Here is a 14,390-nt window from a genome sequence, read left to right as displayed (position 1 = left end):
CTCTTAGGGAGTTTTTCCTAGCAGCTGTGATTCAACACTGTTGTTTGCTCCTTGGGGTTTCAGGCTGGATGTTTTGTAAAAACACTTTGTGACAACTGCTGATGTAAAAAGGGCTTCATAAATACATTTGATTGATTGACTGATTTAACTTGGTTCAATTTGAGATGCTTAAAGTCCCACCTCAGGGGAATTGAATTGTGCACAGTGGCCTGCGTGGTAGATTTGGTTTCCATCTTACCCTCTCCCCTGTCATGGCAAAAGGGGCATTAAACCACTGCTCAAAGGTGTTGCAGGACTTGAAGATGGTGGGCAGCAGGAAGTTGAGAAGCGCCCAGAGCTCAGGGAGCTTATTCTGCAGAGGGGTACCCGTCAGCAGGAGGCGCCGGGGGGCCACGTAGTGGGTGTTCAACACCTGGGTCAGCTTACAGTGGTGGTTCTTCATACGGTGGCCCTCATCCACTATCATGTACTTCCAACGGATCTGAAGGGTAGAAGATAAGGGTAGAAGATAAGGGTCAGTGGCCATTAGTGCAAGGGACAGGGGTAAGAGAGGGACAGAGGGAGGGGACAGGGTAAGAGGGAGGTAGAGGGATGGGATGGGGTAAGAAGAGACAGAGGGAGGGGATGGGGGTAAGTTGGGACCAGAGCGAGGGGATGGGGGTAAGTGGGGAACAGAGGGAGGGAACAGGGTAAGAGGGGACAGAGGGAGGCGACGAGGGTAAGAGGGGACAGAGGGAGTGGATAGGTTTAAGAGTGGGGAGAGGTTAGGTTGAAGATGGGTGAGAGATTAGGTTGAAAATGGGGGAGAGGTTGGGTTTAAGATGGGGGAGGGGTTAGGTTGAGAATGGGGGAGAAATTAGGTTGAAGATGGGGGAGAGATTAGGAATAGGATGGGGGAGAGGTTAGGATTAACATGGGGGAGGGGTTAGGATTAAGATGGGGAGAGGTTAGGATAAACATGGGGGAGAGGATAGGATTAAGATGGGGGAGAGATTAGGTTGAAGATGGGGAAAAGGTAAGGTTGAAGATGGGGAGAGGTTAGGTTTAAGATGGGGGATGGGTTAGGATTAAGATGGGGGAGGGGTTAGGTTTAAGATGGGGGAGGGGTTAGGATTAAGATAGGGGAGGGGTTAGGATTAAGATGGGGGAGAGGTTTAAAATGGGAGAGGGGATAGGACTAAGATGGGGAAGGGGCTAGGATTAGGAGGAGGGAGGGGTTAGGATTAAGAGGAGGGAGGGGTTACGTTTAAGATGGGGGAGGGGTTAGGATTAAGAGGGGTAGTACTTCCACTCCACCTTGGCCAGGATGTGCTTGTCCTTGATAATGTACTCATACGTGGTGAGCAGGACATTGAACTTCCCACTGCGGAGTTGAGCAACCAGGCCCCGTCGCATAGCAGGAGTGCCCTGTACAACAGACAGAGAGTATTCATCCCCCTGGGATTCTACACAGGATATTGTGTTACAACATGAAAACAAAATGGATTTAATTATCGGTGGAGTTTTCACCACTGATCAACATAAAAAAGTCCATAATGTCAAAGTGAAGAAAAAAATATACAAACTACAAATAAAGGGTTGATGACAGGGTGATGAAGGGTTAACCCTAGTGAACACTGGGAGGCACAGAGAGTTTGACACATGCTACCTGTGGAAGGGTGTTACCTTGTAGGCAATCTTGACAACAGACGGAGACCACTTGTCAAGCTCATAAACCCAGTTGGACAGAGTCCTGAAGATAAAGAAGACAAAACACAGTTGAGACCAGGAAACAGAGTCCTGTCAAAGTCAAGTCAAAGTATTTTATTTGTCAAGCGCACTGAAAAACATGCTTCATTCGGAACAATGAAATTCTTGTGACATGGCACACGACATCTACGTAGTAATTAAGAAATATATAAAGCGACCAAAGGCACTGCAACGGGTGGTGAAAACCGCCCAGCACATCACGGGTGCCCAGCTCCCAGCCAACGTAGAGCTCCGGCGAAAGCAGTGTTTGCACAGGGTATGCAGCATCACCAGGGACCCTTCACATCCATGCCACAAACTGTTTGCACTCCTACTATCAAGCAGGTGGTACAGGTCTATTCGGTCCCGCACCAGTAGACACAGGAACAGTTTCTTTCCATGTACTGTAACCCTGCTGAACACTGTGACCCAGAAAACCCTGTGAACTCTGTAACCCATCACTAAACATACCCCCCCGCCTCTCAAGGTCACAATATTGAAGGACCACTACACCACAGGGCCGGCTGGCAGACTGAATAGTCTCATCGGTTTGTGATCTATAATACCCGAAATAGCACACAGATGCATATTTTGAAAATCCACCAGAAACATTTACAATAATATAACTTTTAAAGACAATGGTCCAGTCGTCCTTTACACTAATTGTCATACAAATCCATTCAGCTGTTTCGGAGGAAATGTCGTTTAAGTGTGTTTTTATCAACGACAAAATCGTGAGAAACTTCAGTTTATAGCACCACCAAGCAGTATTTCTGTATGGGAGTTTTCCTGTCCATTCCTAGCAGACACATTTACGAGTACGATTCGTTTCGTAGCTGTTTGATGTTCCATTTGGGTTTAATGGACGTGTAAAGTCATAGACCCGCCCAGCTCAATTTCATTCACTGATTTCGGCCATATTGTTTGAGATATCAAATTTCCTTATATAACATTTAAAGATAATGGTTCAAAGGTCCTTCACACCAAACGGCATGCAAATCCGTTCAGTGGGCTCGGAGGAGATGTTGTTAACGAGTTTTTCACAGAAGTCAAAAGGGAGGCCATATTGTTTGAGATATCAACTTTTCTTATATAACTTGTAAAGACAATGGTCCAGTGGTCCTTTACATCAATTGTCAACCAAATCTGTTCAGTGGTTTTGGAGGAGATGTCGTTTAAGTGTGTTTTTATTAACGTCAAAATCGTGAGAAACATCGGTGATGTTTATAGCGCCCCCAAGAGGTATGGCCCTGGAGAATAATAATAATAATAATAATAATAAAACGTACAAACATAAAAGGGTTCCAGCAACTTCGTTGCTTGGCCCCCTAATAACAAAACATACAAACATAAAAGGGTTCCAGCAACTTCGTTGATTGGCCCCTTAATGAAGCCTCGAGTAGCCATCACTTGGTGATGATAACTGACTTTTTCGTCAAGTGAAAAGACAAGAGAATCGTGGACTCTACCAGAAATAGACGCAATACTGTATAACCATAAACAGTTTTAGTTGAGGCTTACTATAACGTAGCTACTGAATGTTGTAGCCAGCTATGTTTTCTATCCTGACCCAAAAAGCATGACTGGATGTGTACTTCGAAAATCCACAAGAAATTGATGCACTATAACCATAAATTGATTTATTGAGGCCCTCAATAAAAATGTATAAAAACTGAGGCCCTCACCAGATTTAAAACCGGGTCTCGCACGTGAGAGGCACTGTCTTTAACTACTACACCACTGCGACACATGTTCCAGCACTCGCTAGACACCATTCAGTATTGTGTTAAACTGACTAACATCTCTTATTAAGTTTACCTCCACCACAAAAAGCGTCTTTGATCTACGGCTTTTGCCCAGTGGCCTGCCAAAGCTATTTTCATTTCATGGCACAAAAACATTTGTTTGTCTTTTTGTGAATGTCATTTGTGAATGACATTGATACAATAAGTACAGGTGACGATAACTGACTTTTTAACAAAACCCCAAGGGGTTCCTAGATGACGAAGGCAGTGATACCACTGTTACTGGGCCTCACGCTCCCCAGATCTGATTCCAATTCAGAACCTCTGGTACGTTATGTATTGGTGCATCCGACGTCACCAAGTAGTTCCACAGACTGTCCAGGAGCTCACTGATGCCCTGATTCAGGTCTGGGAGAAGATCCCCCAGGACACCCTCCACCGTCTCATCAGGAGTATGCCCAGATATTGTCAGGAGTGCATACAGGCACATGGGGGCCATACACACTACCGAGTCAAATCATGAGTTGCCGTGATAAAATTCACGCAAGTTGGAATAGCTTGTGATTTCAATTGTTTACTTAGATTTTCGGGATTTGAGTTTGAATCCAGCCCTCAAACGGCTGGTGAATTTGGTTTCCACTTACCATTGTTAGGTCATTTTGTTCTCAATTAATTAAACAATGTACAGTAAAGATTTTAATCTTTAATATATTTCCTTCATCGAGACCCAATGTGTGAATTAAGTGTTCCATTATTTGTTTTAGCAGTGTAGTACCAGTCAAAAGTTGGGAAAATGTTTCAGACACTATTACTAAATGTTGACTGTTTTCCACATTGTAGAATAATAGTAAAGACATCCTAACTATGAAATAACACATATAGAATCATGTAGTAACCAAAAAAGTGTTAAACTAATCAATATACTATATTCTATATTGTTCAAAGTAGCCCCCCTTTGCCTTGATGACAGCTTTGCACACTCTTGGCATTCTCTCAAACAGCTTCATGAGGTATTTTTTTGTGGTGTGATTTAGTACATAATATGCAAAAAATATTAAAGAAACGCACATTACTTTTAGGAATAAAGAAACACCTATCCCACTAAAGGTCTAATGTCAATCTCCAGAGTGGTACACATGATCTGACTGCATACACAACTTGGCGTGGCAGTCTTAACCCCCAGATGTATCAAAAGATTTTCGCCTAACAAATTCTCGTGCATAAATGCATAAATGAACATACTTTTCAGAAGGTCGACATTTCTGTATTATACGTTTTTTATTCTAATATTTTGAGATACTGAAGTTTTGATTTCCATGAGCTGTATGCCGTAATCATCAAAATTGAAGAGAAGTGAAACTTTAAGTGGAAAAACACATAGAGCTACATATCAAATAAACATTTTAGCAAATACATTAACATTCACACTGTAGCCAAATGTGCCCCCCCCATATCAGAGTCACTCCTATATCCTTGTCTGGGGGTGCTTTGGTGGTGCTAAAGTGGACGATTTTTACAAGGTAAAAGTGATCATGAAGAAGGAAGGCAGTCATTCCATTGTGCAATGCCATGCCATACCCTGTGGATTGTGCTTGATTGGAACCAAATTCCTTCTACAACAGGACAATGGTCAAAGCACAGCTAAAAACTATGGAAAAATGATTTATGGAAGAAGAAGTCAGCTGGTATTCTGTATAATGGAGTAGCCAGCACAGTCAACAGAGCTCAACCCTGTTGAGCTATTGTGGGAGCAGTTTGACCGTATGGTACATCAGAAGTGTCTATTTAGTCAATCCAACTTGTGGGAGGTGCTTCAGAAAGCATGGGGTAAGATTTCTTCAGATTACCTCAACAAATTGACCACTAGAATGCCAAAAGTCTGCAAGGCTTTAATTGTTGCAAATGGAGGAGTATTTGACAAAAGCAAAGTTTGAAAGACCCAATTATTATTTCAATTAAAAATCCTTATTTTTTAACCATGTCAATGACTATGGCTGACTCTCAAATTGCATGTAACATACTATGTACTGCAAGTACATACTTCACGTGTGATGATAAAGTATGTACTGTTTATTATATAGTAAGCTATTATGTCAGTAATGGGACCGATTGAGACACACTATCTCGTCATAAAACGATCTAAACATTTGATAATTTTGTTGCGCATTAACGTCACAACAACTTTGAATATTTAGCTGGAGACCATTAAGCATTGTGTTGAATTGACCAATGTTTATTATGAAGTTTACTTCTACCACAGATAGCATCTATGAACTGTATGGCTTTTGCCACTGGCTGTTTTAATAGCTTACAAGCCAGCAATACTAGTATCATACTACTTGGAATAGTCAAGAAATAGAAAAGAGCCCATGCTAGCGAGACTGAAGATTAACTTTACACTGTTAAAGCCATTTCATTTCATGGCACAACAACATTAGCAATAACTATCAACATAGGTGACAATAACTGACTTTTACGTCCAGTGAAAAGCCAAAAGAATCGTGGAAACCCTTCCTCTTCATTTGCGCAAGGGGTTGTGGTCTATATTACCCCAAAAAGCATGCACTGATTCACACTTTGAAAATCCACCAGAAATTGTAGACCATCCAGGAACTTTTGGCATACTATTCTCAGCTTACTAAGGTTTGGTACATACTAATCTTCAGGCATACTAATCTGGCATACAATATAATTTGCATGTATGCAATTTTTGATTCAGCCTATATTTACAATACATTTTGCTATATTTCCTATTCAAACACATTTCATGTAAGTTATTATGGAAAACAAGGACATTTCCAAGTAACCCCAAACTTTGAAACGGTAGGGTACATTGAATTATATGGTAAAACGTAATCTAAACAGGACTGAATGGAGAATGCACCGCAATTACTCAGGCAAACAGGAATATGTCTCATTGCCCCCAACTAACCACCCCACCCCCTCATTAATCATCCAATTTGTGTTGTAAATGTTACAGTCGTGTATGGCTGATGCAGTAGAATCAAACAAATTATCTAAGTGGGTTTCAGAAACAGACTATGTTATTTCATGTTAGCCAGTTGTCCATTTCAGGAAACCTTGTTTCCTGGGCTACATATGTTAATGCGGGCTGTTTTTAGCATTTCTGGGATGTGTGTTAGTTTGTTTTGCTCTTCTGGGAGATTTAGCTGAGTTATGTCAGTGAGATTTAAATTTGAACCAGTTGTAGCGAGTGCTCCTCTCCCCTAAGGCATTCAGTCCCAGTTCAAACAGTGGGACTCCATTCCACAGTAACAATATCAACTGACAATACCCTTAGAGTTAACACAGAAGTCTCAACAATGGGGTTAAAATTAATATAACACAATATTATGATTGACAGGAACACTGACAAATTTATAGTATTTGCAGCATGGCTACAATACATAGATAGGATGGTAGGGATTACCAGAGTAGGGCCTGATAGACTAATGATTCAATGTCTCAATGAGATAGGATGGTGGGAATTACTAGAGTAGGGTCTGGGTGATTTATGAGTCAATGTCTCAATGATGCCTTGATAGCAAAAACATTTAAAAACGATACTGTTTTTAAATGTTAGTGTACTTGAAATGGTCTGGTGCTTTATTCTGTTGGCTAAATGAGTTTGAACATCTCATCTTTGCTGCCAGCTTTAAAGGTAACATTACTGCAGGTGACTAGAGAAATAATTAATCTATGAAAAATGAATCTTCTTTCCTATTTTAAATGCATTAATGTGATACTGTATAATGTGTAATTCACAAAGAATGTATGTGCAGTTGAAACTGGGACATAGAATCAAAGTTTGTAAATGTCACATCAACACCCAGAAAATAGGCATTTTAAATGTTCATTCTGAACCAAAATGGAACCACATTCACAATGTGTTCTAAAACTGTTGGTTTGAAATTTGGCTCAGGGTAATTATTCCAGAAGACAAAAATAGTGCAGCATCCTAAATCATCAAAATAATACTAGGTTTTGTTTTACATAAGGGGTATATGGCAATAATCTACCAGGGAGAAAATAGACCATCAGAAAAGAATGAGACACCAGCACATTACCATTATCATTGAAATGTTACCTATAGAGATGACTCCGGTTCAGATTTAGTCTGTTACCTATAGATATGGCCTTGATTCAGATTTAGTCTGTTACCTATAGATATGGCCTTGATTCAGATTTAGTCTGTTACCTATAGATATGGCCTTGATTCAGATTTAGTCTGTTACCTATAGATATGGCCTTGATTCAGATTTAGTCTGTTACCTATATATATGGCCTGGATTCAGATATAATCTGTTACCTATAGATATGGCCTGGATTCAGATACAGTCTTTTAACTATAGGGATGGCCTGGATTCAGAGATAGAGGTATAGTCAGGATGTTAGAGGCTAATGGTCAGCGATTACGTACGAGAGTGGTACGATGATTAGGTAAGGTCCATTGAGTCTCTTGTGTTCCATCAGGTATGTGATGAGTGCAATAGTCTGAATGGTCTTCCCAAGCCCCATCTCATCAGCCAGGATTCCATTCAAATTGTTGTTGTATAGAGACACCATCCACTCCAGACCCTGGACCTAAAACACCCACAGAAGAGATGTGTTAAACCTAACCACCCTGACACATAAGCCGAGATAACATTTGTAACTGATTGAAACTAATTAATTTATTGGCCTCCAGTTATATCACTCATAGGCGAAGGACAACTAATTATTCTGTGCACTGATATTATAGGCTGATATTAGTTTTGCAAAGAAATATTTGTGAAAAGGAATAAAAGCACTGATATTCCTTATATCAGTTATTTTGATTGTAATTCAACTCCGAGCAACACCAGGAGAGAGTAGGCAATGGTGCCAAAGACAGAATATTTGAATTAAATAATCAAAAGTACCCTTTACCAAGCAAGCAGCCTTGTACTAATCACACTCTCCCTTGGTTAATATTAACTGGGTACCTATTTACCTGGTAGTGTTTGAGAGTGCCGTTGATGAGCAGTGATGACTGTTTCTCTACCCTCTCGATGATGGCGTGAGCCACTCCATAGTAAGACTGTTGGAAGACGGTCAGTTCAGTCTCTGGCACCGTGTACTCATCATCCACATCCTGCTTGGCAGACCTGAGGACAAGACAAGGCAGTCACCTGACAGACTTGAGGACAAGACAAGGCAGTCACCTGACACACCTGAGGACAAGACAAGGCAGTCATCTGACAGACCTGAGGACAAGACAAGGCAGTCACCTGACAGACCTGAGGACAAGACAAGGCAGTCACCTGACAGACCTGAGGACAAGACAAGGCAGTCACCTGACAGACCTGAGGACAAGACAAGGCAGTCACCTGACAGACTTGAGGACAAGACAAGGCAGTCACCTGACAGACTTGAGGACAAGACAAGGCAGTCACCTGACAGACTTGAGGACAAGACAAGGCAGTCACCTGACAGACTTGAGGACAAGACAAGGCAGTCACCTGACAGACCTGAGGACAAGACAAGGCAGTCACCTGACAGACCTAAAGACTAGATTAGGCAGTCACCTGACAGACCTAAGGACTAGATAAGGCAGTCACCTGACAGACCTAAGGACTAGACAAGACAGTCACCTGACAGACCTAAGGACAAGACAAGGCAGTCACCTGACAGACCTAAAACCAAGATAAGGCAGTCACCTTGCAGATCTGTCCGGTGTGTCCATTTCGAATTGTCCTCTGATCAACTCTGAATACTAATGAGACCTTATTCATTAAAACAACTGGTATCCTGTCCAGTCAAAGCACAATCAAACAATGTACCAACTAATGTGCAGCCAATCGGAGCTGCTAACTGCAGATGAGAATGCACTGCCTGAGTGCTTTGAACCAGGAAAACAGGAACTAGGGTATAAGTTCCATAAAGGATATTTAAGCATCTTGCGTCATACAATAATGTGTGCTGGCTAAGCAAAGGAAATGATGTCAAGAGAGAAGCCCATGTGTGGCAGATACCTCTGATTGATTTTCTTTGTAACTGCGGCCACAACAAATACAACACATGAAGAAAAAGATTTATGTAAAACTAAATGTAGCTGAGGTTTGTTTTTTCTGAGCTACAACTTCAATAACCTGATTGGACTTCAATTGGTGATACATGATTAAGATACAAACTGCTTTAAACAATAGTTTGGTAATTTTCTTTTCTGATTTTAGCAGACAAACAAAATGCAGGGTGTCCCTACGCTACGTTTTGATAACTTAAATCTACCCAGAGGTGATGCAGTTTGTTCTCATCAGATGTGAAAAAGAAAATGTAGTCAACACAGTTGTGTTCATAAGTTTGCATACCCTGGCAGACATTGCGAAATGTTGGCACTGATTTAGAAAATATGACTTAACATGCAAAGAAACTGTCCTTTATTTAAGGATAGAGATCATATGAACCCATTTATTATCACATAGTTGTTTGGCTCCTTTTTAAATCATAATGATTACAGAAATCACCCAAATGGCCATGATCCAAGGTTTACATCCCCCTGAATGTTTTGTTACATACACACAAGGTGACACACAGGTAAGGAATGGCAATTAAAGGTGAATTTCCCACACATGTTGCTTTTTAAATTGCAACTAGTATCTGTGTATAAATAGTCAATGAGTTTGTTAGCTCTCAGATGGTTGCACTGAGCGGGCTAGATACTGAGCCTTGGGGAGCAGAAAAGAACTGTCAAAAGACCTGCGTAACAAGGCAATGGAACTATATAAAGATGGAAGAATATACAAAAAGATAGGCTTGCAAATGCCAGGAGTACTGTTCCATCACTTATTAAGAAGTGGAAATTCAGGGATCTCTTGAAACCAAGTCAAGGTCAGGTAGACCAAGAAAGATTTCAGCCAAAACTGCCAGAATTGTTCAGGATACAAAAAATAAAACACAGGTAAACACAGGTAATCTGGAAAAAGGTGTGGTTGTTTCAAGGAGCACAATACGAAGATACTTGGACAGAAATTAGCTGCATGGTCAAGCGCCAATGCCACAAAAAAGCCCAGTTACAATATGCCCGACAACACCTTGACACGCCTCACAGCTCCTGGCACACTGTAGTAACGAGACCAAAATAGAGCTTTATGGTCACAACCATAAGCACTATGTTTGGAGAGGGGTGAACAAGGCCTATAGTGAACAGAATAACCTACCCACTGTGAAGCATGGTGGTGGCTCACAGTTGTTTTGGGGATGTGTGAGCACTAAAGGAACAGGGAATCTTGTGAAAATGTATGGCAAGATGAATGCAGCATGTTATCAGAAAATACTGGAAGACAATTTGCATTCTTCTGCACGAAAGCTGCGTATGAGACGCTTTCCAGCACAACAATGACCCTAAGCACAAGGCCAAGTTGACCCTCCAGTGGTTACAGCAGAAAAAGGTGAAGGTTCTGGAATGGCCATCACAGTCTCCTGAGCTTAATGTCATCGAGCCACTCTGGGGAGATCTCAAACGTGAGGTTCATGGAAGATGACCAAAGACTTAGCATGACCTGGAAGCATTTTACCAAGACGAATGTGCAGCTATACCTCCTGCAAGAATTCGGGGCCTCATAGACAACTATTACAAAAGACTGCATGCTGTCATTGATGCTAAAAGGGGCAATACACAGTATTAAGAATTAAGGGTATGTAGACAGGGGACAGTAAAAACATTTCTTTGTTAACATGATTTGTTTTATGATTGTTCCATTGTGTTACGACCTATAGTTGAATGTGAATCCCATAAGAAATAAAATACATGTGTTTTGCCTGCTCACTCATGTTTTCTTTACAAATGTTCATATATTAACAATTCTCCAAGGGTATGCAAACTTTTGCACACAACTGTATACAAATTTTAAAGAATACACTACAATAATGGATTAATTAAAAAACAGCTATGCCATGCATAAATATTTTAGAAAATATATCAATGTAAGACTCATGGGGCCGGTTTTGTCAGACAGATTAAACCTAGTCTAGGACTAAAACAAGAAGCTCAATTAAGTTTTCTATTAAACTTGAACTTTTTGTCCTAGACTAGACTAGACAGCCCACGGTGAGTTAAAGCTGGACATTATGTTCTAGACACATCTTAATGATGATCAAACAGATTTTGAGTTCTATTGGAGTGGTGGGGAAAAGGATCTGAATAATTATGTACATTTATTATAGAACATTTCTAAAAACATGTCTAAGTTTTGTCATTATGGGGTATTATGCATTGATTGGTTGCAGGGGGAAAAATATATTAGAAATGAAGTCTATGACAACAACATTTGAAGAGGAAAATGAACCTTACAGATGAAAATCCCTGGGTTAAGATGGGATAAGGAGACCTACTCGATTATTTGCTTGGCAGCGATCTCCGGTAACTCGTCACTGTTGGGATGGAATATTTTCTTTTCCTCAGTCTGAGAGTCTGGCCTACTGGACACTCCTGGAATCTCCTCCTCTTCCTGAAGCACAAGGAAATTAGGAACAACACGTTGGTTTTTTACCATTCTGTCTCACGTTCCACTTAATTTAATTACTGTAGGCAGTTTAGCAATAATGCTTTGGATTCATAAAAGAAGAGAAGATGTGAAAACTGCTGGTGTAAAGTAGGTCAAGAGTAGTTGTGAGTCATTCTCTGTTCAGTCATTCTAACTCCCTGAATTGTCCGTTTCTATAAGACTAGACAGCGCAGGCTGAGTCACTCACCTCCTCCTCAAACTCAGAGCCGCTCTCTTCGCTGTCCGACCTCGGGGCCACTTCATATCTGAGATGTAAAATAGTTGGTTAGAAGTCAAGCAGAATAATACACGTGAACCTAGAAAGGGACATAAATGAGATGCTGTCATCTCACCCAGGGTTCATCTCCAGCCAGGCCTCCAGCTGGGAAGACTTGGGGGCGTCCACCCCCTGTAGAACCTTGCCTGTCTCTGTCTGGATCACCTTGACTGGCAGCTCGCTCATCTGGCTGCTATCATCCATGGGCTTCAGGCACAACAATTGTTTAGTGACCACAAGTCAATCAAACTGGAACAGGAATTTTAATGGACAACTAGAGACTCGACTTGATTGCGTCTTACCTCTCCATCAGGCCCGAGGCCACTCATCCCCTCTCCGCTGTCATCCACTTTCTATGGATCACATTAGAATCCATTACAATGTTAAGCCTAACACATTTCTATGCAATAATCTTTGAGAACAAGAGAACTAAGTCATACTATCTCTCAAAGCAGCCCAGATTTCAGTTGCCAGCCCACACTTCTCTGTCACTCAAACAGTGTGAAGGGCTTGATTTAAACAACACTACATGAACTGCATGTTACAGCAGCATTTCCTAAATTTAGGTTTTATGGTCGATTGCAGGTTTCAGAATTTCCCTTCATCCAAGTTAGGTGGTTAATATCAAGTACATAATAAGGAGCAGTGCCACCCTTGGCCTGTGCCACCTTTTGCCTTCAAAACAGCTCCAACTACTTCTTGGAGTATTGGGATATTGCATTATTCTTCAATAAGAAAAGCCTCCAGTTCTTTGGTGGATGAAATGAGGTACAAATCTACTTCGCACTGTTGACAAGAAATTACCATAAAGTTTTAATGACGTTTAAATCTAGTGATCAAGGAGGCTGTTTGATATCATCCTGGTGTTTATAAAGCCACTCTTGAATTCTTTTAGCAGTGTGTATGAGGTCATTATCATCCTGGAATGCTGGAACATCAGCTCTGTTTTCTAGACTCCTGCTTTTGGGTCATTGAGCAACAACCCCGTTAAGCGTCTGTCCATCCCTGTCGTTCAGCTGTGACTTATGATCACTGTTCCCTCTTTGTAAATGTAATGTATCCATGTTGTATTTGTTGTAATGTATCCATGTATTACTGTATTACTGTTCCCTCTTTGTAAATGTAATGTACCCATGTTGGGCATCTGCTGTCAGGGTTTTGTAAACCGTCATCCATCACACATTGATTCATGTTGCAGTTCTTCTGCACCTGCAATTGGTGAAGCAACTATTTTTCCTTTTTGGAACTCTGTTAATTTCCTCATATTGCTTTGAAAACTCAAATATCAAATTGCTTTCATAGCTGACACTTATGTACTGCTAATTGGAAATGATCCTAATGTGACCTTTAAGGCTGCATTTGTAATTGTGATTTAGTTCAAATGAACAGTCCTTTCCCATGTGGTTTATATGTTATTTTATCTACCCTCTGTGCGGTCCTGTATGAGTAGACCTGCCCACCACTACTGTCTAGAATGTTAATATGGAACCATGAAAAGAATAAGAATTTAGAAAAAGATAACACAGAATTGGTGAAAAATCTTCATTAACAGGGAGTAACTTGTGATGAAACAATGACATTAACAGGAAATTATTACTGATACAGCACTAATAGTAACAGAAAGTAACTAGTAATACAACACAATAAAGCTACTGATGCTGCTGCAAGCCAAAGGTCCCTAGCTGGTTTGAGTCATGACAGTATATTCACAATAGTGTGGCTGTGTAAAACTGCCAGTAGGATGCAAAGTCCAATAGACGCCCAACTTGAATCAATTAAAAATTCTCTAGATTGAGCTTGAATTGCAAAACTAGCCAATTTCATCACACCGAGAGATTCTTATAGGTTTCTCACCTTCTTCTTCTTCTTTTTCTTCTTCTTCATGTTTGCGGCCTGAGCAGCCTTGTGTTCGTAGACAAGGTCAGTCAGGTTGGCCACGTACTCGTCCGTCTGTTGCAGCAAGTACGCCAGACGTTTGTCCTTCTTCTGGTCGATCAATTTCCTGTAGCCCTCCTCATCCTCTGCCTAAAACAGGGATTAAATGGTAGAGGTCAAGAGACTGAACTAAGAGACTAGCACTGAACCAGAAATCTTCCTGTAGCCGTCCTCATCCTCTGCCAGTAAAAGGTTAAAGGT

The 14,390-nt window shown here is 41.0% G+C and overlaps 1 protein-coding gene across 5 annotated transcripts in view; it reads right to left on the bottom strand.

Annotated features, from left to right (window-relative positions):
* smarca2 (SWI/SNF related, matrix associated, actin dependent regulator of chromatin, subfamily a, member 2) overlaps window positions 1-14,390 on the bottom strand; it is a 68,243-nt gene that overhangs the window by 32,544 nt on the left and 21,309 nt on the right. For all 5 annotated transcript variants that reach the window (XM_029124838.2, XM_029124839.2, XM_029124840.2 and 2 more), the window contains 10 exons: window positions 14,109-14,279; window positions 12,557-12,607; window positions 12,331-12,461; window positions 12,186-12,243; window positions 11,826-11,941; window positions 8,446-8,599; window positions 7,894-8,057; window positions 1,666-1,732; window positions 1,297-1,407; window positions 239-481 (listed from right to left, as the gene is read on the bottom strand). In XM_029124838.2, the coding sequence (XP_028980671.1) occupies window positions 239-481; window positions 1,297-1,407; window positions 1,666-1,732; window positions 7,894-8,057; window positions 8,446-8,599; window positions 11,826-11,941; window positions 12,186-12,243; window positions 12,331-12,461; window positions 12,557-12,607; window positions 14,109-14,279 (1,266 nt within the window). The remainder of the gene's footprint in view (window positions 1-238; window positions 482-1,296; window positions 1,408-1,665; window positions 1,733-7,893; window positions 8,058-8,445; window positions 8,600-11,825; window positions 11,942-12,185; window positions 12,244-12,330; window positions 12,462-12,556; window positions 12,608-14,108; window positions 14,280-14,390) is intronic.

This window comes from Esox lucius, chromosome 13 (assembly GCF_011004845.1).
Source record: "Esox lucius isolate fEsoLuc1 chromosome 13, fEsoLuc1.pri, whole genome shotgun sequence".
Taxonomy (NCBI): domain Eukaryota; kingdom Metazoa; phylum Chordata; class Actinopteri; order Esociformes; family Esocidae; genus Esox; species Esox lucius.
Note: the sequence above shows the minus strand (reverse complement) of the source record. Positions and strands in the feature narration are given on the sequence as shown.